Raw genomic sequence first — 26,130 nt, forward strand, 5'->3', positions numbered from 1 at the left:
ATTGAAGTCGAGAACAATTGAAGTTATGCTGTCAATCATTCTTCAAGGGAGCACGATGAGATCGAACGGGAGAAGCAGACGTCTGTGGCGGTTCTTAGGTTTAATCCACTGGTTTTCTTAAGATTAGAAACGTATCGCGCGCTGTGATTCGTAATGAGTCTTGTGCAGTAAAGATTGTGAGTTGAACATCGTATTTCATTGAAGGCCCTCGTCATCCACGATTGAAGGTTCTGATGTGCTGCCGATAGTATGATACGCCCACGATTCCCGACATATATTATAGGACAATTTTTTACACAGATCGACCTAGTCCCCCAGTAAGCTCAACAAGACTTGTGATGTGTACTTTATTATGTAAGTATACTTACATATTTTACTGGAACTTAAATTTGGACCATCACCATAGTTGTAAGTTGTGGACTAAATTTGTGCGTTACGGTATCGAAATTTCTCATGACAATAATCGTGTATTACCTACTACAGATTTATTACTTACTATATGCCACAAGGACACCCACTATCTTCTGACTTCTTTCTCTTATTCTTTCTGATCCTTCTCTGCTTTATTCTCTTATTCTTTCCTATCCTCCTCTGCTTTTTTCTCATTTTCCTTCTGATCCTTCTCCGCTATCTTCCTCAGTTTCTCATAAACGTCCGCTCTCCGCATATTAATATCCATCAGCTCAGCTCTTGGCTTCTTCAGATAAGAGTGTTCGATGAAGAACTGCTCGTACAGCTGACGATAGTCCTGACAATGAAATCACCGATCAAGGGCCTTATATTTAAAAACCTCACAGGAATCTTTAAACAATTTTTGGTTCAGTAGTTTGGAAAAGCCAGGAAAAGGAACGAAATATATGACGGTCTGGGGCCGATTTTTGAATTTCGACCGCTAGATTACGTGCATTTCGTTCAATAATATCTCCACTACTAGGCATTTAAATTCTACTAATAGAATTGGAAACAAGTGGTCAATACCACTAGATTCCCAATTTCTATCGCTCGTATTTTCAAAATTAGCATTTAGCCGTTTTCCACCGATTTTCGAGAAGTGACGAAATCGACCGATCGAAATTCAATGCGACGGAAGATTTGGTGATCGTTCGGATTTGACATATTAGATGTATCTTAATTATTCTGAACGCATAGGGTAAATGGTCAATTAAGTCGCTTAACTTCAAACTCGGGTAAATCCAGCTGTCAGATTATGCAATTTTGGTATTGAGAAAAGTTAATAGGGTAGATATTTGCTGAGAGGGTCGAATTTACCCGAGTTTGAAGTTAAGTGACACAATTACTGTTTAATAATTACACTGTTTAATAATAGGGAATATTACGCAAAACTCTAAGTAGAGGGCGTCACTAGCATACTTACAGGGCCTACCGCGAAACACGAAAATCGAAAACCCGATTTCTGCCTTCTCTATCACTATTGCCTATTCGATCGACAGAGAGGCAGATAACGAAATTTCGATTTTCGCCTTTCGCTGTGGCAGGGTTGGGCAAAATACTGGCTTCCACGTATTTCAAATACAAATTACAAAATACATTTTTAAAAGTATTTGAAATACCAAATACAAATTACTTTGGTGACGGGTATTTGAAATACAAAATACAAATTACAGTGTTTAAAATAATGTATTTCAAATACAAAATACCTTTCAATTTTTTTTGTTTAATCATTTAGTTTGTTTAACGAATATCCTTTCCTAAAAACTTATAGGGTCTGTTGGCGACTGGCTGGCATGCGACCTATTTTATACTTTTAATTTGTATACTTTTTGAATGATTGCTTGTCAATCAGTCTGCCTGTCACCGCCTAACTATTAAGATCTTGTGCTCTGTTTTAAATAAATTATTTATAATATTTGTTTAATATCTGCGTGTTTGCATTATATCTTCGATTCATCATACAGTCCACCCCATTAGCTATCATTTTGGGACCACTATATGGACGACTACCTTGGGAGCCACACAAACGTTGCTGACGCAGCTCAACTTGCCGCCGACGTTGTCACAGTGCACAAGAATTGTGGTTTCGAGATGCGAGCGTGGACGTCTAACCATCCAGAGGCACTCTCTCTTGTCCCGAAGGAACTTCGTAGCGACGCAACTTCTGACGTTTACCTGCCTCCCAGTAGTGACGTCGGCGTCTTGGGTGTTAAATGGAACCCACGTCAAGACTTCTTAGGGTTTCGTGCCGTACCCCAGATACCGACCGGCACTATGACAAAACGCATTCTTTTATCGAACGTCATGAAAGTTTATGACCCTCTTGGTTTTTTGATGCCGGTCGTCATCTGGGGTCGTATTTTGATTCAAAGATTATGGCGGGCAGGCGTTGGCTGGGACACAGACTTACCTGAAATGTACGTAAGCGAATCTAAAGACTGGTTTGCACAGCTGCAGATTGCAGCCAATATAAAAATCCCTCGCTGGTACATGGTCAGGTCAAACGTGTCCGATGTCCAGCTGCACGTAATCGCCGACGGTGGCGAACAAGCCTACGCCTGCGTCGCCTATTGGCGTTTCACTTACAGTGATGACTCTGTATCGACAGCCCTCATCGGTAGTAAGGCCCGAGTCTGTCCCCTGAAACCGGTTTCCATCCCAAGATTAGAATTACAAGCCGCGCTTATCGCGTCGCGTTTTGCGCAAACAATTCTGCAAGCTCACCGTTTTGAGCCCTCCGCAACTATTTTCTGGACTGACTCAACCACAGTCCTAAAGTGGATCCGGAGTGACGCTCGTGCGTTTAAACCTTTCGTGGCACACAGGTTGGGAGAGATATTGGAAACCACCAATCCATCCGATTGGAGGTGGATCCCTACCTCTCTCAACGTCGCTGACGATGCGACAAAACCAAAACGAACCGACTTTACCGCAACTCATCGGTGGTTCACCGGTCCACAGTTCCTTGTTGAACAGTCTTGCACTTGGCCGACCGAGCGCGTCACCGACGAGGGAGAGACCTCATCAGACCCCGAGTTAAAATCGAATCTGATGGTTCTGCTCCTCGACACCCCACTCTCGAATTCGTTACCCGATCCAACGCGTTTCAGCTCCTGGCTACGTTTACTACGTGCCACCGCCCGTTTTCTCCAGGGCGCACGTCTATTCCGGCTTAAGCTGTCTCGGCCAATAGATCCAAATTCCAAACTCTACATTCATAACACCACGTCTCCCCACCAGCTTCACGCAAAATCAAAAATCAAAAAATCAAAATCAAAAATATACTTTATTCATGTAGGCCTAGCAACAAGCTCTTATGAATCGTAATTAATCTTAATCTAATTATCAGAGCAATTTATTGATGTTAATATTATTCCATAATAAAATTGGATTATTATACATATCAAATTTAACACTAAGAATTTCACAAAAGGATCGTCAAACATTAAAAAGATTGTATAAAAAAATACTAGTCTAGAATTTCTAGAATAAAATCTAAATCGTCTAAAGCTAAATCTAAAGCGTCAGACATGATAGAAGCGGAGAAGATGTTGGTCTGTCAAGCACAAACAGAGAGTTTCCCTGAGGAATTATCGAACTTACGATCTTCGAAGCCAGTGCCCAAGAATAGTCGGATTAAGAAATTGGCGCCTACACTGGATGGAGAAGGCCTCATGCGACAAGACACGCGCATAAGTTCCGCACCGGAAGTGAACGACGAGATGAAATCACCCATGATTCTCGACGGCCGCCACTATATCTCACGACTCTTGATCCTCCACGAACATGTCAAAGCCGCGCACCAATTTAATGAGCTCGTTTTGAATGAACTTCGGCAAAGATATTCGATCTTAAGAGCCAGAGGAACCATCCGTAGCGTAGCAAGCGCCTGCTTGAAGTGTAAAAGATGGAACACGAAACCTATCCAACCTCAGACCGGTAACTTACCACCAGAACGTCTTGATCACCACAAAAGACCATTCACCCACGTAGGCCTCGATTACTTTGGCCCGATCCTAGTAACGCTATATCGACGGAGCGAGAAACGATACATCGCCTTATATACGTGTCTCACAACCAGAGCGCTTCACCTCGAAATCGTAAACTCACTCACTGCAGATAGTGCTATAATGAGCCTCAGACGCTTCATTGCTCGCCGAGGATCGCCCACCACCATATTTTCCGATAACGGGACTAACTTTGTTGGCTCTTCCCGCGAACTGCGCTCCCTACATGACAACTCGGTCGTAGAGTATGCCACTAACCACAAAATCGACTGGCGCTTCATACCACCGGCATCCCCGTTCATGGGCGGTGCCTGGGAGCGGCTTGTGCGGACAGTGAAAGCAGCCCTCAGATCTTGCCTAACAAATCAACCACTGAAGGAAGAAGTCTTGTCAACACTCCTACTCGAGGCTGAATCGATAGTGAATTCCAGGCCACTCACATACGTCCCGTCTTCCCCAGATGCACCAGAGGCGCTAACACCATTCCATTTTATCCTCGGCTCCTCATCAGTCGTTCCATGGACCACGTCGCTGACAGACGCAGACCTATCCCGACGATGTGACTGGCGGAGAACCCTCCGCCTAGCAGATCAGTTCTGGGCACGATGGCTACGCGAGTACTTACCGACGCTTCGAACGAGGGGACCCAACAACAACGCGTTAAATCTTAGCGAGGGTGATGTGGTGTTGATCGCCGATCCTACCCTTCCTCGTGGTTTGTGGCCACTAGGAAGGATAGCAAAGGTTTACTTAGGACCCGACGGAGCGGTCCGCGTGGCAGACGTCCACACCAGAGGAGGCGTGCTGCGCAGACCGGCCCGGAAACTAATTCTGATGGAGGCCGCACCTCAGCCAGTAGCCACCAGTGGTTAGTGTTCCACTGGGGGTCCGGTATGTTGGCGACTGGCTGGCATGCGACCTATTTTATACTTTTAATTTGTATACTTTTTGAATGATTGCTTGTCAATCAGTCTGCCTGTCACCGCCTAACTATTAAGATCTTGTGCTCTGTTTTAAATAAATTATTTATAATATTTGTTTAATATCTGCGTGTTTGCATTATATCTTCGATTCATCATACAGTCCACCCCATTAGCTATCAGGGTCATTGCGCTAGTTTTCGTCCACTTGACGAAATTTGAATATAAACCTACATTGCTGCACAAATTTGGACTGATTTCAATCCTTAATGTCGAAACAATATATATATATCTGTCTACATATCAAAATTATGGACCAAACCAGGACTGGTCCATAAATTCAAAGTCGCTCAGCGAGCTATGGAAAGGGCTATGCTCGGAGTCTCTCTGAGGGGTCGTATTCGAAATGAAGTTATCCGTCAGAGAACTAAAGTCGTCGACATAGCCCACCGGATTAGCAAGCTGAAGTGGCAGTGGGCCGGTCATATTAGCCGTAGAACCGATAACCGTTGGGGAGACGAGTTCTCGAGTGGAGACCGCGCATCGGCAAACGTAGCGTAGGACGCCCTCAGACTATATGGAGCGATGACCTTCGCAAGGCGGCTGGCAAGAGCTGGTTCAGAGTTGCCGCAAATAGTGCTCAATGGCGTGCAATAGGAGAGGCCTATGTCCAGCAGTGGACGAGAGTAGGCTGAAGATGATGATGATGATGATATCAAAATTATATTTCGCAAGTAGTAAATTAAAAATGAAATATATTATTTGCTAATCCGTCAAGTAGTCTAAAACTAGAGCATGGACGGAAACTACTGCAATGACCATATACCCTGGCCGTTGACGAAAAGTTCCGCGCAGAATAGCTCGCGCATTGTATTTGCCCTCGTACAAGTCGTACATTATATTTAAATAAACGTTCCATTTTAGGATTATAGAATTTAATAAAATGTATTTTGTAGAAATGTATTTTGATGCTTGAAGTATTTGAAATACAAAATACAAAATACATGTGAGTGCATTATTTGAAATACCAAATACAAAATACTTTTCCAGGTAGTATTTGAAATACAAATACAAAATACAAAAATGTATTTCAAATACGTATTTCAAATACATGTAATTGAAATACTGCCCAACCCTGGCTGTAGGCCACCGTAAACAAACCGCCTTGATGCATCAATGTCATAGTGAAAACTTGCCAAACTGTTTAAGGCCTAGTATGTATAAGTTACTCTATGGTTTACTGGGTGCACTCTGGCGGCAGAACATTGCAGTAATACTCCATAGTGTTTAATAATTATAAATATTACAGTGCTGAATAGTACAGTCATCAGCAATAGTATCTTACACAACTAGGGTCGCAAAAATATATGACGCGCTCTTATTGCGCTCCAAATAAGAACGTGTCACATATTTTTGCGGCCCTAGTTGTGTAAGATACTATTGCTGATGACAGTGATGACTGTACAAGGGGCAGATCTCCGGCCTCTTGGTGGTCCACTGTCAAAAGAGACCTGAAGACGCAAGATATCCCACCAATGACAACACGGGACATCTTGTCCTGGCGCAGACGCACAAGAAGGCCTGACCCCAAATGAAGTTGGGGATAGGGTAGGATGATGATGATGATTAATTGATTATAGTGCTGCATGCGGTAGCAGGCCACTATACCTCCATACTGAGAGCCTCGAAGCCGAAGCTCTCCATGGCGTTGTGGAATTCCACCGGCGAGAGCGGAGTGATGTTCAGTCTAAAAAATATCGTAAATAGTCATTGACATTTATTATATCTTAAGGCCCCTGTACATATTGGGCCAGCGTGGGCCAGTCTGGAGGACTCATTTATGCGATAGATGGAGCAAGTGATATTGCTATTTCATTCTACCGCATGGCTGCGCCTCTGGAACGGCCTGCATTGGCCCTATATGTACAGAGGCCTTAAAGACGGGACGTGAAAAAACGATGGAAATAAATATGCACTACATCTATCTAACCTAACATCCATATAATAATATGTCATCTATCCTAACATTCAATATGACGAGTGTTTACAATTTTACGGTGTCACATCCAGTACCTACTACAGTATCTACTATAGTTTTTTTTTAGCATTAGAAAGAACTCGAAAGAAGGTAAGCGATCTTGACATGTCTTTTAATTGAAAAACGCTTTTTAAAAATCAATAACTATTACTTATGAAAGCAGAAGAATATAAATGATCATATTAGATTCATAATTGTTAGATATTTGCCGTAACTTATTTTTAAAATGTGTTTTTCAATTAAAAGACACGTCAAGATTGTTTACCTTATTTCTAATGCTAAAAAAAACGAACTATATGTACATTCCATCCTCCAGGCTGAAATCATGCCGTACACCCGAGTTAAACACTCTAATTTTCATTTCGAATACGAGGAAAGTAAAATGCATGTGTTTAAAAACATGACTAAGTATACATTTTTGTAGTATTTTTGAGGGTACTTTTAATTAACAATTTAGCCAAAAGTATCGTTATTTATGGAATGAACTGACTGATATTAAGCATAGAGTGTTCTTAGGACCTGCCAGTACACCACCTGAAAGAATGACCAAATCCGTCGTTGGGGGCACTTCTTGTTCGCTTAGCCTGCTAGACCCTTTAGAGATAGTTTGAGGTCCGAGGAAGGACATTAGATAGTTTCTATCAATCATCGTCATCATGAATAACTCTAATGCGGGCTGTACACACTCGTCAAGAGACCACGAGACAGGCCGAGAACGAGTGTCTACACACTCGTACCTACGTACATACTGCTCCCTCCTCGTCTCGCTTTATACTCTGTATCTTTAGCCAATCGACACCCCATACCAGTGGGGAGACACTCCTGACTTCGGTCGAACTCGGCTCCGTTCGGCTCAGCATTGCTCCGAGCAATTATTAGGGTTGGCACCACTTGACTTCCTTTTGCGTGTACGACCATAGATAAGATAATCACTTGAATTTTGACAACCCTAAATTTCCGAAATGGATAGTCCATATATTAGAAAGGGATAGTATGATTCGACCCTGAACCGCTGTCAAACTTCGGGTTTGTAGGAAGTGTCCTTTCTGTACGGTAGTACTATTATTATTATTTCTTCTGTGCCCATAGGTACTATGATAAATTAGGAACGTACTTGTTACCAACATTGAGGCATAGAAATAATTTTATCGAATTAAAATGACTGCTGTTGCATTTTGGTAGCACATACCATACTTGCTTTCAACATAGACGTATTATACTTACTTTTCTTTAGGTTGGTATGATCGGTAGTAAAGCGTGAATAACGTCATTTTAAATTGTCGTGAACGTGGAAATACGTGGTTATTTTTTATTGTGATTTAGTCAAAATAACTTTAGTTGTTATTTAAATGGGGGCCAAATCTTTAAGCAAATGTGAAGTTTGTGGTGGGCGTGTAAGAAGACTAACTACTGACGTATTTTTAGCCAGATTTCCACTTGATCCGAACAGGTCGGTAAACTGATGTTTGTATGCGATATTTTCATTTTTTACTTTGAGTCGTTAACAGTTACTAATTTAATTAGTTTGAATTAGTTTTAGTCGTGCACAACCCATGATGAAACGGAAATATTCTGTGAATAAAGTATTTTTAAGTAAAAAACTAAGTAACCTAAGACACGAATAGTGTACTATCAATTTATCGATAATCTCTTTATTTCAGATTTCGATTATTGGCAAAGCTAACAGGAAATGAGGATTTGGCGTATTTACCTATTCAAAAGCTGAATGGAAACAAGTTCATTTGCGGAAATCATTCTCCATCCAGTTCCTTCAATAAAAAGGGAAACAGATTAAAAAAGAATGCGCGCGAATTCATTCATGTAATATGCCTACTTGAATAATAACCTTTGTTATTTTTATCATGTAAAATAAAATTGTTTATATAATTTTTTTTATTAATCCACTTGATTCTCAAAATGTACTGTTACAGTAGTACAGTAAATACAGCAGCACGTTTCGCACATTTATCGATATCGATAAACAGTAGGTACAGGAAGTGTCGAGCCCTAGCGTTGTTTATTTGTGTTGGTAGTATTGACAAGTATTTCGTGTGTTGGCACAATGTACGTTCAAAGTTCGGTTCAAGGCTTGTTCGACAGTGCCGACGAGAGTGACGTAGTGATTTAATTCTCTTTGGGTATTTAAATAAAAGTAAACAAATAATTTGTACATTTTCGGGTAGTTATAACATGTACTGGTTAACCAACCAAATACAAAACCGCCTGGATCTGTCACTGACTTTAACCTATATTATTTGATCATGTAATGTTTTCATCTACCCTCATTTGGCTTAGTGAGCCATTTGAGGGTAGATTTTGTTTACTTTTATTTAAGTACCTAAAGATACAGACTATAGGTTAGGTTAGGTCTCATCATAGTCTAATAAAACATGGTCTTCCATTCCCAGAGTGACACGGGGCTACGTCACAACAACATGGCCGCTATATATAGCGCTATCGCATATTATCATATAGCGCTGTCGCATGATGACGTAAGCCCGTGTCAGTTAGGTGACCTAGAAAAGACGGGAATGGAGTACCAGGCGGAGTATATTATTATACCATGGGTTAGGTTAGGTCTCATCTCTTGCTTCTCCGATTAGATCGGAGCGGTGCCGAGACTCTCGACGAGAGGCTCTCGGCGAGTGTGTACTGCCGATATAATAAATAATCTAGACTTTTTTGTATAGTTGAATCATCGAGAGCGTGGAATTGCATATGTAGTAGTATTGTTTGTTTACAGGCATTCTATATTTGAATTTTCTATTTTCTTGTACTATCAGCATACAACCACTACAAATGCAATTCCATCTTCTCGATAATTCAACTATACGTTGGAGAAATGCGTTTACGCATGTCAATAATAATCTAGACCTGACAATTCTCTCGGCAGACATGACTCGGTTGAACACCTCCATGATGACTCCGAACCCGTAGCCCTGCAGCATCTTGGCTAGGCTCTGCACGCAGAAATCACGCTCCATGCTCCTTATACTGGAACATTCCATCATCATCATAAGTGGCATAAGTTCTAAAGGCCCCTGTACACAATGGGCCAGCGCCGGCCAGTCCAAGGGACGCAGCCATGGGGTAGAATGAGATAGCAATATTAGCAATATCACTTGCTCTCTCTAACGCAAAACTGCGGCCCCCAGACTGGCCCACTGGGCCTTAAAATGTATACATCCTTACTTGTACTATCATGTAAACAAACACTTCTCGAAGACATGACACTTTTCTCTGGAATTACACAATAATCATCACTTAAAATGTTGTATATGTACTTAAAGAAACTCACAAAGTACTGAATTCAACCAAATGACCACTGAAAATATCATTTCTAATAAGATTTTCATCAATAATCGCAGTAACGAACGGATCACCTCAAAAACATCTGACATTACGATGTCCCATGTCTAGATTGTCTATGACTCGTATTGTTGGAATGACACTGTGACGTCACGTTTGTTTACATGATATCACACGTAAGGATGATTACATTTCACTCTTTGGGGGAGGCCTATGTCCAGCAGTGAACGCGTCCTCTGGTTGATATGATGATGATGATGTTGATGAATGACTGTTCCTGGGGAAATCTTATTTTAATGACAGGTCCACCGATCAATTAAAAATAATACCTTTCCAGCCTGTGGTATAAGAACAGCTGTTAGACTATTGTAGTCGGTACGCGGTACTAGGATCATCTCATCGAAAATGGATAACATTGGAGCCGCTGTTAGCTGACAGTAAACCTTATTAACAATATATAAGGTCTAAATACCTTTGCAGCCTGTGGTAGAGGAACAGCTGCAGACTATATTGTAGTCGGTACGCGGTACTAGGATCATCTCGTCGAAAATGGATACCATTGTAGCCGCAGTTAGCTGACAATATACCTTACTAACAATATATAAGGTCTAAATACCTTTGCAGCTTGTGGTATAGGAACAGCTGTAGACTATTGTAGTCGGTACGCGGTACTAGGATCATCTCGTCGAAAATGGATAACATTGGAGCCGCTGTTAGCTGACAGTAAACCTTATTAACAATATATAAGGTCTAAATACCTTTGCAGCCTGTGGTAGAGGAACAGCTGCAGACTATTGTAGTCTGTACGCGGTACTAGGATCATCTAGTCGAAAATGGATACCATCGTAGCTGCTATTAGCTGACAATAAACCTTATTAACAATATATAAGGTCTAAATACGTTTGCAGCCTGTGGTAGCGGAACAGGTTAGACTGTTGTTGTAGTCGGTACGCGGTACTAGGATCATCTCGTCGAAAATAGATACCATTACAGCCGCTGTTAACTGGCAATATACCTTATTAACAATATGTAAGGTCTAAATACCTTTGCAGCATGTGGTAGAGGAACAGCTGTAGACTATTGTAGTCGGTACGCGGTACTAGGATCATCTCGTCGAAAATGGATACCATTGTAGCCGCGGTTAGCTGACAATAAACCTTATTAACAATATAATAAGGTCTAAATACCTTTGCAGCATGTGGTAGAGGAACAGCTGCAGACTATTGTAGTCGGTACGCGGTACTAGGATCATCTCGTCGAAAATGGATACCATCGTAGCTGCTATTAGCTGACAATAAACCTTATTAACAATATATAAGGTCTAAATACGTTTGCAGCCTGTGGTAGCGGAACAGGTTAGACTATTGTAGTCGGTACGCGGTACTAGGATCATCTCGTCGAAAATGGATACCATTGTAGCCGCTGTTACCTGACAATAAACCTTATTAACAATATATAAGGTCTAAATACCTTTGCAGCCTGTGGTAGAGGAACAGCTGCAGACTATTGTAGTCGGTACGCGGTACTAGGATCATCTCGTCGAAAATGGATACCATTATAGCCGCTGTTAGCGGACAATAAACCTTATTAACAATATATAAGGTCTAAATACCTTTGCAGCCTGTGGTAGAGGAACAGCTGCAGACTATTGTAGTCGGTACGCGGTACTAGGATCATCTCGTCGAAAATGGATACCATGGGCGCTGCCGGAAAGCCGTATGGGGTTGAGCAGGTCGCTGAAAATTTAATACAAAATGGTTTTATCAAGCTGAACCAAAACATACCATAATAACAAAGGTCTGCAATGTACAAAATTGACTTTTAAATACAGTATGTATCTGAACGAAAAGCAATTACTCAAACCCGTTAATGTTTAGGTCATACTGAGCAACTTTTACTATGGTACCAACCCCGAAAACGCGAAAAATAAAACCGGGCAAGTGCGAGTCGGACTCGCGCACGAAGGGTTCCGTACCATAATGAAAAAAAAAACGGGAAAAAATGCAAAAGAAAAAACGGTCACCCATCCAAGTACTGACCACGCCCGACGTTGCTTAACTTTGGTCAGAAATCACGTTTGTTGTATGGGAGCCCCATTTAAATCTTTATTTTATTCTGTTTTTAGTATTTGTTGTTATAGCGGCAACTGAAATACATCATCTGTGAAAATTTCAACTGTGTAGCTATCACGGTTCGTGAGATACAGCCTGGTGACAGACAGACGGACGGACGGACGGACGGACGGACGGACGGACGGACGGACGGACGGACAGCGAAGTCTTAGTAATAGGGTCCCGTTTTACCTTTTGGGTACGGAACCCTAAAAATTGACTCTCCCATAGGAAATTTCAACATCAGACCAGCAAAATGTATGAAACATCCAATTTTTTTTCCGCGTTTTCGGGGTTGGTCCCATAGTAAAAGTTGCTCAGGGTTACCTAAACATTAACGGGTTTGAGTTGCTTTTCGTTCAGATACATACTGTATAATATTACTTATAACAAAAATAATAGATAGTATAGAGGGGTCCTGTCATTGTAAATTTTGTAGTCACTGTAAATTGACTGCCATCTATCGACACACGACTAAAACTCAAAATGAAAACGTATAAAGTTATCAAAAAATTTATATATATGGATAAATGATTTTATTATTTTTATATCATTTTGATCCATGTTCATTCACTGATATCTATGTGTTAAAATTGTTAAATATGAAACGGTGTCGTCACGCCATCTAGCCGAGGATAGGCTAAAGGTGTGTGCGGCATCTATTCGAGAATGACTTTTACTTGAATTCCGAGGCACGTTTTTTCCTTAGACTTTATTCGTCTTATACGAAGTTACATATGTCTTTGCTTATAACATTCGACGTCCGGTCCGGCCTAGTGGCTAGTGACCCTGCCTGTGAATCCAATGGTCCTTGGTTCGAATCCGGTATGTGCATTTATTTGTGTGACGAGCACAGATATTTGTTCCTTAGTCATGGATGTTTTCTATGTATTTAAGTATTTGTATAATATATTTATCGTTGTTTGAGTACCCACAACACAAGCTTTCTTGAGCTTACCATGGGACTTAGTCAATTTGTGTAAGAATGTCCTTATTATTATTATCAAAGACATATGTAACTTCGTATAAGACGAATAAAGTCTAAGGAAAAAACGTGCCTCGGAATTCAAGTAAAAGTCATTCTCGAATAGATGGCGCACACACCTTTAGCCTATCTTCGGCTAGATGGCGTGACGACACCGTTTCATATTTAGCAATTTTAACACATAGATATCAGTGAATGAACATGGATCAAAATGATATAAAAATAATAAAATCATTTATCCATATATATACATTTTTTGATAACTTTATACGTTTTCATTTTGAGGTTTAGTCGTGTGTCGATAGATGGCAGTAAATTTACAGTGACTACAAAATTTACAATGACAGGACCCCTCTATACTATCTATTCTTTTTGTTATTATCAAGGCTTTTTCCTCTTATGCGGCTGGCCAGGCCAAACTTGCTTTTAAAAACTCTTTCATCTGCAATAATATGTTACACAACAAAGGCCGCAAAAATATCTGACACGATCTTTATTTGTAGAGCCATGAAGAGCGTGTCACATATTTTTGCGGCCTTCGAAGAGTAACATATTAAGTATTGCATGCTATACGGCTACCATGAGTTGACATTTGACGTTTACGCTGCAACGACGTGAACTTGATCGCTGTCCATCTCGTTAGCACTGATGTATTGGTGCGATCGAGTGGGAGCGTGATCGAGTTCACGCCGTCGCTAGCGTAAATTTCTAATGCTACTAGCCGTACATTATTTATTTATTTATTTAAACTTTATTGCACAAAGTATATACAAAAATGTACAAATGGCGGACTTAATGCCAAATGGCATTCTCTACCAGTCAACCATAGGGCCAAACAGACATCTACAATTGGTGCAGAGAGAGAAATATACCTATTCAGTGAATATAAAAAAAGCAAACTATACATATAAACTACATAAATAAATAAAATATATACAAACTACTACATATTTATACAATACATACTATAAATATAATAATGATGGATATTATTCGAACTCTTGTTTTAGCAAATGCTTACGCAACAACCGCTTAAAAGAAAACTTACTTGGAGCTTGTCTAATATTTAGAGGGAGTGAATTCCAAAGACGACTAGCCTGCAGTACATTACGAGTACATAGAGCTGTAACTGTAATCAGATTTCAAAGTTTGGGAATTGTTATGTATGAACTTACCCATAAAAATGATTTTGTCCTCAGCAGCTATCCCTTTCACACACTTAGCTAGTACCGCCTTCACACGTGATGCATTCAAGTATCTCTGCTCTGGTGGGACCTGAGATAAATGTATTTTTCCAAATTTCAACGTCCTACATATAACGGTTTAGACTGTTATTATCTAAAAATCGGAACTGTACGGCTACCATGAGTTAGCATTTGACATTTACGCTAGCGACTGCGTGAACTCAATCACATCAGTCCCTCTCGATTGCACCAATACATCAGTGTTATAAATAACGTGCTTATAACGAGATGGACTGGCGATCGAGTTCAATTAGTCGCTAGTGTAAACGTCAAATGCCAACTCATGGTAGTCGTACTGTTATATGTATACAGAATAATTTAGTTATGTTATGTGTGACTGACCATAATCCTATGTACCTATCTCTCTCTGGTCGGTCCCTCATTACTGAGGATCGTGGTCACTGGAACCCCTCAAATAAACAATCTGTCTCCATCGGTCGCGGTCCAAAGTAGCCCTCACTACTAGATGTAGCTTGGAAGAGGCGGTGGCTTCCTTTATTTGGTCAGATCATCGTGTTGGCGATCGGCCTCGTGTTCTCTTGCCTTCGGTATTGCCAACAATGACCAATTTTCCAGATTGCTACCCTCTCTTCGCATGATGTGACCGAAATATGACAGTATGCGTTGCAGACATATAGTGGACAGCCGAGTCTTGATGCCAAGTTGTCAGAGAATAGACACATTTGTGCGTTTTGCCGTCCACGGTATTCGTAGCATTCGCCTCCAGCACCACATTTCGAACGCATCTATTCTCTGCCTCTCTCTTGATCGGATTGTCCACGTCTCTACTCCATAGAGAAATATAGGCATTATTAAGGCTCTGACTAAGCGAGTTTTGGTCTTATAGCTTATACTCCGATTTTTCCAGATGTTCTGAAGGCATATCATCGCGTCTTTCGCCATGGCTATTCTACGCTTGATCTTCGGGACACAGCTTCCTTCATTCTTTATGGTAGATCCCAAATAGATAAAGTTGTCTACAGTGTCAATGCCTTGTATGTACCTATATGCCAAGTTTTTTCGCGCCTTTTAACATATCAAAATCATCCTGTATATAGATTACCTTGGCGGGATTGAGAAACACCCTCTCGACGTTTCTCATGTAGACCACGCAGGGCTGGAACACCCGGGCGGCCAGGAATACGTCTTGCACCGTCTTCGCTGGCCACTTCACCACGGCGCTGACCATTTCTGGCGATATGTCTATTTTTACTGCATCTAGATGGACAGCATTTAAAGTTATTGTGTTAAAATTTCATCGTAAACAATATCGGTATATACCGGTATAAACCGGTAATATCGGTATAAACACACGGTGGTGTGGCCTGTAATAAAAAATTAAACTGTAAGCTGTTCTCTTCAAACTAACCAACATTTCCTCAGCAACTTTTAAAACTTATATGTTCAGTTTAATACCAAGACGTAACGTATAGGCCCCGTGCATGACCTATAGGGGGCAGCATAGGAGCCGTCAGATTTTTGGCGCGAAGCGTAAAGGTGTCGTTTATGCTTCCGATGTAGCCCACAAGATGGCACAACCTACTATGCACAAGGAAACGTACCGACGCGAACGGTAGATGGTAGCACTTGCTTTGGCAATGTACATGTGCACATAATGTTTCCGATTTAGGTCACAAGATGGCAGACCCTCCAACGCGCACGGTCCTTATTGCCAGTTGTGTTATGTTTAAAGCGTGACAACCAACGTCACAAAGCCGTGACGAGTGGCGAAAGACAGGGGAGGCCTTTTCCCAGCAGTGGGACACAATATAGGCTACTAATAAAAAGCAACGTCAATTACACTGATGACAGCGTACATTAAAGGTAATATTTTATTTGTATGAAAAATTTGGAAGTCTAAAGACTTCTTAATGTCCAAAAGTCGCTGAACAAGTTCGTCGCTTGCTAGTCGCTTGGTTAGTTTGAGAAGTACAACCTATACAGTCTAATTTTTTGCTTGTGTAATAGGCCACACCGTATATCGCTAATAAAATCCCAACAAAAACATAAATGTGAAATGAGAGCCAAGTTCAATATTAAGAATATGTGTTGTTGTTGACTCGCTGACAAAAGAATTGAGATCTATATGGGTGCCAAGTTCTGTGCTGTGTAGAAAATCCTGAAATTATATAGGATTTGTCTTGGCTAGTTTTTACGTATAGGTTATTTATTATATTTGACTAGGTAACGACGTTACTTTTCTAAAATTTGGTTTGTTGGTAAAAACTAGCCAAGACAAATCCTTTATAATTTCAGGATTTTCTACACAGCACAGAACTTGGCACCCATATAGATCTCAATTCTTTTGTATGCGCCTAATAATCTACCTTGATGCCAAATATCAAGTTTCTAAGTCATCTAGAAGTGGGTTAGGTTTTTGGTCTATAAGTATTAATTTTTTTTTTCCATCGAAATATCAATAATTTCCGGTTTTCAGATTTTTTCCTTTATATACACCTAATAGTCTATCTTGATGCCAAATATCAAGTTTCTAAGTCATCTAGAAGTGGGTTAGGTTTTTGATCTATTAGTATTAATTATTATTTTTTCCATCGAAATATCAATAATTTCCAGTTTTCAGATTTTTTCCTTTATATACACCTAACAGTCTACCTTGATGCCAAATATCTAGTTTCTAAGTCATCTAAAAGTGGGTTAGGTTTTTGGTCTATAAGTATTAATTATTATTTTTTCCATCGAAATATCAATAATTTCCAGTTTTCAGATTTTTCCCTTTACACACACCTAACAGTCTACCTTGATGCCAAATATCAAGTTTCTAAATCATCTAGAAGTGGGTTAGGTTTTTGGTCTATAAGTATTATTTTTTTTTTCCATCGAAATATCAATAATTTCCTGTTGTCAGATTTTTCCCTTTATATACACCTAACAGTCTACCTTGATGCCAAATATCAAGTTTCTAAGTAATCTAGAAGTGGGTTAGGATTTTGGTCTATAAGTATTAATAATTTTTTTTCCATCGAAATATCAATAATTTCCAGTTTTCAGATTTTTCCCTCTATATACACCTAATAGTCTACCTTGATGCCAAATTTCAAGTTTCTAGGTCATCTGGAAGTGGGTTAGGTTTGTGATCTATATGTCAGTCAGTCACAAAAATGCCGGTTTTTACACGTTGATTTATCAATAACTGTATGAGCTATTTTTATGAAATTTTGTATTTTGGACAAGCTAAGGGGCTTGAATACATGTGCCAAATTTCATTTGTGTAGGTTAAGTAGGTTTCAAGTTGTGAAGGGGTCAAAAGTAGCTCGAAATGGTTCGTGTAATATTACACACGGTTGCTGCGTCGCCAGTTCCTTTTTCTTTGAACTTGGCTGGACACGCTACCGCGTGTCTAGATATTGGTGAAAGTGACTGCCGTCGCCGACTAACTTACCTCACGTTTGTAGTAACCGTTGGGTTTTCAGAAGGGTCACAAATCCAATCCCACCTAACATAATGGCTTCTACAAAAATTTTGAAAAGATTATGTTTTTTTACTAAAACGCGTTCTTTTTGCAATAAGATGTCAACCCAAAAAGTTTACGATTAAAGTTGACATACTTATTGAAAAATTAATAGTCTGTTCGAGATCCTGAAAACGGTGAAAAATAAAGATAATACTCCTAAAAATACGTGTGATACCTCATTAGATTCGTCATGATGCCTAGAAAAATGTATTCGAAGCGTGTATTAGCACACAAAAAATATCAAAAGTTATAAACAATAAAAGGGGGGGGGGGGGAAAGTAGTTATGTTTTATTTCCCCAATATCTCAAAAAGTATTAATGTTTAAGAAATCAAAATTAACATTATAAAAGAAGAGGATATTTCAAATAAAACTCTCCATACTTGCAGAACTGTATCTCCATTATTTATACCTTTTATCCAACACTGAACACAGCCCTCCGCGCCTCATTTTCGGGAAACGCGCGTGGCGTGAAAAAGCGATTACGTAACATTAAATATAATTTTAAAGGAATTCAATATTCATTGAAAATTTTTAAAAGATATAGTGTATTTGGAACATGTCAACAAATGTATGTATATGAGAAGACCTCTAGAAAGCGACAACATTTTACAATAGTTATTTATACATTTTATTTCGTTTTCCATAAAGAAGGAATTTCGAGAAAATTTTGTTAATTAACAATTGCCTAACTTGTTGAAAAAATAACTTTAAGATCAATTTCTACAAGTATTACATTTGTTGATATGTTCTAAATACACCATTTTTTTTTTTAAAGTTTTCATACAATATTTAATATCTTTAAAATTAGATTTAATGTTACGTAATCGTTTTTTCACGCCGCGCGCGTTTCTCGTAAATGAGGCGCGGAGGGCTGTGTTCAGCGTTGAATAAAAAGTATAAATAATGGAGATACAGTTCTACAGGTCGGGAATGTTTTATTCGAAATATCCTCCTCTTTTATAATATTAATTTTGGTTTCTTAAATATTAATACTTTCTGAGATATTAGGGAAATAAAAAAAATCTACGTTTTTCCCCCTTTTTTTGTTTATAACTTTTGATATTTTTTGTGTGCTAATACACGCTTCGAATACATTTTTCTAGACATCATTACGAATCTAATGAGGTATCACACGTATTTTTAGGAGTATTATCTCTATTTTTTACCGTTTTCCGTTTCTCGAACAGACTATAATGTGGGTTGACAATATGACTAAACAGCATGTAATGATGTACCTAGAGTGCATAATTATTACCCATCGTATTTTCTCGGAAACGTTCGTATGTGTCATGCTAGTTCAGTCAATGTCAGTACTTTTTGTACCGAGACTGACTGAAATAGCAAGACACGTTCGTACGTTTCCGTGAAAATACGATGGAAAATAATTATGCACTACATCTGTATTTCAGTTTATAAACTGTTATACAGTAGAGGCCTTTGCCCAGCAGTGGGACACTATAACAAAAGGCTATTAAAAATAACAGTAGAGTAATATACTAAGCGCTGGTGGCCTAGCGGTAAGAGCGTGCGACTTTCAATCCGGAGGTCGCAGGTTCAAACCCCGGCTCGTACCAATGAGTTTTTCGGAACTTATGTATTAAATATATTTACCAGTCGCTTTTCGGTGAAGGAAAACATCGTGAGGAAACCGGACTAATCCCAAAAAAGGCCTAGTTTTCCCTCTGTGCTGGAAGGTCAGATGGCAGTCGCTATCGTAAAAACTGGTGCCTACGTCAATTCTTGGGTTTAGTTGTCAAGCGGACCCCAGGCTCCCATGAGCCGTGGCAAAATACCAGGATAACGCGAGGAAGAAGAAGAGAAGAAGTAGAGTAATATACTAACTCATCTCCCCAGCAACGCAGTCTACGAGAAAGCTCTTCCCGTTGCGCGGCGGGCCGAGCAGCAGCACGGCTCGGTTGCGCACGGCCCCGGGTTCGAACCCGGCCCCGAACACGCAGGACAGCGCGAGACGTCGGCGCACGTCGCCGTAGCCGGGCGGTGGGAAACTATGGTAATATAGTAGATTGTTAACCAAGGGATGAAAGGCACTCATTTCTGGCGAGCTAGTTTGGCGCTCGAACGCAGTGAAAGCGACAATAGTCCGAGGCTGAAATGATGTCTTTCACTCGAGTTAAACACTCTACTTTTCATTTCGAATACGAGAAAAATAAAATGCATGTGTTTTTTTAAAAACACGACTAAGTATAAATTTTTATAGTATTTTTTGAGGGTACTTTCAATTAACAATTTAGGAAAAAGTATCGTTATTTATGGAATGGGGAGTCAAATATCATGGAAATTGTATGACAAATCCATTTATATGTACCCAAATTTCAATTTAATAAAATTAATAAAATCGTACTTGGAACCTAAAATGCCCTAGTATCATTTTCTGCATACCTTTTAGAACAACAATGACCCTCTTTCAGAGCATGAGAAATGAAAAATAATAATACCTATATATTGAAAAAGCGTAAGGCGTGAAGGTGTATGTAAAGTCCCCAACCCGCATTGGGCCAGCATTTGGACTATAGCCGAAACCCTCTCGCGCATGAGGGGAGGCCGGTGCCCAGCATTGGGACGTTGGTATATGGACGCCTGCAACTCCAGAGGTGTTACATGCGCGTTGCCGACTCTAACATTCCTCACCCTTGTTGAGCTCTGGCAATACCTTATTGTTAATATTTATGTAAAAACGGATCACGAATTTGTCTTAAATTCCACATCGTTCACACCGTTCCACACATTCCAATTTTGTGTTTCCACATCGAATACTAGGTATCTATATCATCTTAGTGTGTTACCACACCGATCGATCGGTAATCGATCGATGGTTGAATGGAGCAGTCGACGTCGATCGATCGATTGCGATTGGTCTAGTTAGAAACCATCGATTGCTGTGGTAACACCCTAATAAAGGATTACCTTGAATTCGGATCCGTAATGTTGCATTCGTAGGCTACGTAGTTAGAGTCGCCTATGATGTCGTCGATCTTCCCCGACGGCTTCGAAAGTATCCCGAGGTCGAACAGGTACTATAAGCAGAAAATCAGGACCATTAAAGACGAAAGGGGGTGACCTCAATTTCATCAACCAGGCAGTACCTATAGTGTCCGATAATAATTAATTTGATGATAATACTAAAATAGTTTTTATTTCTAAATTTTCTAATTTTTCTAGTTAGTATAATGCAAACCGGTTTAAAATTAAAAACCGGTTAGTAACCGGCTATTAACCGAAATTTCATACAAATAAAAAACCGGTTTGCATTCCCTACCGGTTAGATACGAATATCAATTAAAAGCCCATTTGTCCGCGCCGTGCACAAATGTGCCCATCCGTCCCCTCTTCATATATGGCGGCGGTCACGTGGGACGGTGACAAATGGGAAATTGGGAATACACCGATTTTTATTACAACAATACAATTATGATTTCACTCAGACATTGATTGATTTACAATACACACTTGACTATCGTACAAATAGCGATACTTGCATACTTACAACTTCTCTGTTGATATTATTACAGATATATAAATATAACATATATGTCTGTAATATGTACTTACCTACCTAAGAATATATTGATCGTAATTTTGCTGCAAAATGCCATTATTATCTTTTATAATAATTTCTTCCGAGCTGGCCAAATTACCTACTAATCGTTTTAGATTTATGATAAACACGATCAAAAATATTTCATGAGTACCAAACAATGAATATAATTACGACAGTCATTTTTTCATATATATATATATATATATATATATATATATATATATATATATATATATATATATATATAGGAAAAAGATCGTTTAGAAAAATTATGTTAGGTACATAAGCATTATTCAAGTTGAACTCACCATGAAATTACGCGCGCTTTTGACAATTTCTATATATTTCGAAATTGTATACGCGTCAGAAAAATACGTAGCGACATGGAATTCTCTAGAAAATTGCGAGAAACCACCCTTACCTTACAAAAAGGATAATCCATTGAAAGTTCATGTCGAAATATATAATAACAGCCAAGGAATTAGTTATCTTCAAGGTAGTGCAGAATTGACAGAGGATATTAAAGACGATAAGTACTACGCAACGATGTCCGTCGGCTTTGAAACACAAAATGGCGTCAAACCGATCTTTGAATTGGACAAACTTAAGTGTGAAAGTTTTTTAACGAAAGCGCTTTTCAATGCATTGGGTATTCCTTATACTAAGAAGTGTATGTTGAAGAAAGGGATATATGATATTAATAGGGTGGATATTAATAAGCTAGACCATGTGATCCACGGTAACAGTGCGAGGAAGTATGGTGTGTATGTGGCGATTCTAGCGTTCAACACGGAGACGTACACAATGGCTTGTTGGAAAGCGAGGATTAATGTCCAACCGGCTAGGAAGAGAATATAAAGATTATGTTGAGTTGTATAGAAATACATAGGTGTTATGTGCATAAAGATACACCGATTTGACGAGTGCGACTTGGTAAGGCGTTTAAAAAGTGCGATGACCAGCGAAACTTACTATAAGTCGATATCACTAAAATTATGACCTCAGATAGCACTATGGATAGCACCGTTATGTAATTCTTAAATATTACTAATAAAATGATTTGAATTATTATTCGATGTAATTTTAATTATTATCAGAATGAATTGAGTCAATCTACAGTTGTAATAAGAATAACTAGAAGAGATTTTCAAATAGGTCATAAAAGAAGGGACTTCTTCGTCTTGTCCTAAGCCTTATCCGATTATCTAGGGTCGGCTGTCCTTGTCTACCTTTTCCATTGTTCTACTTTTTGGTCTACGGTATTGTCTACCTATCTCTTTCAGGTCCTTTTCTGGACCGTCCTCAACCAGGTAACTGGCCGTCTGTCGTAGGGCATGTTCAGGGCAACTCGTATGGTCGTCAGGGCGTCGGAGTACATGTCCATACCATCGTAGGCGACGTTCTTTAATCTTGTCGATTATGGGGGCGACCTTATAACTCCCTCTGATGTGAATATATTGCTAACTTTGTCCAGCAGTGTGACTGTACTATATACCTAATAGTACATTGTGCAACGAGGGGGGTAAGCGAGATTTTGTAAACGAGGTCTATAAGAGAGTTAAAGACTCGAGTTTACAATATGCTTACCCCCGGAGTTACATACAATGTTTTTCATCACACTTGCGAAGAAAAAACTAAATTGTAAGCGAAATTATTCTTTAATATACGGTGACATTTCAAACATTCGTCCGCCATATTGTCTTGTTTTGGCAGGTTTGGATTCGAAGGGACCCACTCGGATTTAGCCATAATCGAAAAATGTGTAAAAATTAATTTAAACGGCTATTAAATTAATCAAATTAAATATTTTTAAACATACACATAAAAACTAATTTATAAACGTCAGTATTTTCAATGTAAAACTCATTTAAAACTACTTTTTCCGTATGAGTTAGTGACATAATTTAAAAAAAAGTCATAACTCACTCGTGAGTTATAGCTTTTTTTTCAGAATCTATAACTCCCGCGGGAACAATATAGGCCTTTGTCCTTCAGTACACCTGCATGATAAGATCTTTTTCGAGCAAGTGTGATGAAAATTAATTTAACACCTTGAGTAGTTTGGAGAGCCGTATCGAAGCGGTTTCTTTCTCCAAATCGATAGGTATATTATCTCCGCAACATTCTAAAATAATAATGTAAACCCCCTATCTTCTTCTCCTGCTGGGCTGCCCAGGTAAGCTCACATTCCGATCTTCATCCATTCTCTCAAGATGGCCCAACCAACGGAGTCTATAAGCCTATTGGACGCCCCAGGTATCACTGGTGCGACATGGTGGAGGCGGATCTGCACGAACTTCGAGCCAACAATTGGCGAGCGGTCACACAGGACCGAGAAAAGTGGCGTTGTCTTGTGTCGGAGGCCAAGTCTCATTTTGGGTCGCTGAGCCAACGGAGTAAGTAGGTACCTAAGTATTTTCTTCTTTGTCGGTCCCTCATTACTGGGGATAGTGACCACTTGGTTTTGCAGTTTGATTTGTCTCCACAACGGTCTAGGGTCACTTGGTTACCAGTACAATTTGACACTGGGTTAACGGTTTAACCGCTTAACCCCGGGTTAGTGGGATGGTGCAAGTGGCCCTATCCTTTTGCAAAATATGTTACAGTTGACGAAACCCTAAAACACGACCGAAAATATTTTCTACGTGATGTAACAAACAAAATTAATATAATGACGATAAATGATATTCATTCATTGATATATGATAGCATATGTAGTTTCGGAAAACGATTACTTACACGAGCATAATTCAAACCTAAATGACCATGAAGTTACACGCACTTTTAATAATTTCCATGTATTTGGGAGTTATATTCGCATCGGAAAAATACGTGTCGACATGGAACTCTCTAGAAACTTGCGAGAACCCGCGCTTACCTTATCAAAAGGATATTCCTTTTAAAGCTCATGTTGAAATATGTAATAACAGCCAAGGAATGAGTTATCTACAAGGACGTGTAGAATTGACGGAAGATATCAAAGAAGATAAGCATCACGCGACACTGTCCTTCGGTTTCGAAACAGAAAACGGCGTCAAACCGATCTTTGAATTGGATAAACTTGGATGTGGTAGTTTTGTAGTGAAAGCGCTTTTCGGTGCAGCGGGGATTCCTTTTACTAAGAAGTGTATGTTGAAGAAAGGGATATATAATATTAATAGGGTGGATATTAATAAATTAGACCACGCGATTAACGGTAACAGTGCGAGGAAGTATGGTGTGTATGTGGCTACTCTAGCATTCAACACGGAGACCCACACTATGGCCTGTTGGAAAGCAAGGATTAATGTGCAACCGGCTAGGAAAAGAATATAAAGATTTATTTTGTTAAGGCTCCTCTACACAATGGGATATTGGTCCACTAAGATGGGCGCAAAAAACCTTTTATTTTTTATCAATGCAATACCAAAATAACGTTTTTTGAGTGATTTCTGTATAAACAAAGTTTTACTATCAATTTATCGCAAATAAACATTTGAAAGTAAATAGATGCGCACATATTTATGTAGTAATAGTGTGTAATTACTTAATATAACGCAATCGTTTTTTGTATGGAAAGCGAACCACCTTAACATGTATTATTTAATTACTTATTAAGTTTTAGTTTAAAATGTGCGATACATGTCTTCTGTATTTGTATGCAATATGGCGAAGCATAGTGATACTTTATTATACATTTAAGACCTACTGTTGTACCTATGTTTAACAAATAAATAATTTGGAATTTGGCAGTAAATGTACCTACTGTACCTACATTTACCATGACAGTACCTAATGCCATTACCTTAAAACGATCAAGCTTATCGACGTCCACATTGAAGGGTTTGGGGACCCGGATGGGGGGTGGTCTTTTCGGCTTTATCTTCGGGTACTTCCAGCCCATCATCTTGTAATCCAACTTGTGCGCGTCCACGAGCAGTGTTAACTCCAATCTGATATCAGGTCAAAGTATGAATAAAATAACCCTTCAAAGTAAAATGGGCATTTTCATTTTAACTTGTACTTTAAAGCGCGACTTTAGTTGTGTTTCAGTAACGTCTAACCGTTACATTCCTGACAAAATGTATAGGATTTGACATTGACCGTCAGTTTTGTAACGATTGATAACCGGCCGTTAAAGGTGCACAGGTTAACCCTTAAATGCATGATTTTTTCTTTTTGCCCGAAATTAATATATGTAATACATAATTGTTTGCCGATTCTAGGAAAAATAGTAAAAAAATATATAACTTCGGTTTCACTGCGAAATCAGTGTTAGAAGTTGAATTGGCTAAATCATATTTATGTAAATATGTAATTTTCAGTAATAGATATATGATTTTTTTTTACTACCATTAGAAAGGTACAGTATTTGTGATATAATTATGATAAAGTTTTTAAATATAAAATAATTACAAACCCCGAAAACACCGTTCAAAATCACATACTTACTAAAAATTATCAACTTCTGGATTTTTCCAAGCTTTCCGACTTTTCGTCTTAAAACGAATGTAATTTTAATTAATTAAAAATATTGCGTAAATTTAACCCT

General features: G+C 39.2%; 1 protein-coding gene across 1 annotated transcript in view; it reads right to left on the reverse strand.

Moving 5' to 3' along the window:
- Positions 1-6,541: 6,541 nt before the first annotated feature.
- The window catches only part of LOC134803644 (IQ and AAA domain-containing protein 1-like), a 40,668-nt gene continuing 21,079 nt past the window's right edge, over positions 6,542-26,130 (reverse strand). The window contains exons 13-20 of the mRNA XM_063776427.1: positions 25,384-25,531; positions 20,966-21,075; positions 19,883-20,046; positions 15,636-15,784; positions 14,498-14,597; positions 11,839-11,962; positions 9,792-9,911; positions 6,542-6,626 (exon numbers count right to left, since the gene is read on the reverse strand). Of these exons, the coding sequence (XP_063632497.1) occupies positions 6,542-6,626; positions 9,792-9,911; positions 11,839-11,962; positions 14,498-14,597; positions 15,636-15,784; positions 19,883-20,046; positions 20,966-21,075; positions 25,384-25,531 (1,000 nt within the window). The remainder of the gene's footprint in view (positions 6,627-9,791; positions 9,912-11,838; positions 11,963-14,497; positions 14,598-15,635; positions 15,785-19,882; positions 20,047-20,965; positions 21,076-25,383; positions 25,532-26,130) is intronic.

This window comes from Cydia splendana, chromosome 27 (assembly GCF_910591565.1).
Source record: "Cydia splendana chromosome 27, ilCydSple1.2, whole genome shotgun sequence".
Lineage (NCBI taxonomy): Eukaryota > Metazoa > Arthropoda > Insecta > Lepidoptera > Tortricidae > Cydia > Cydia splendana.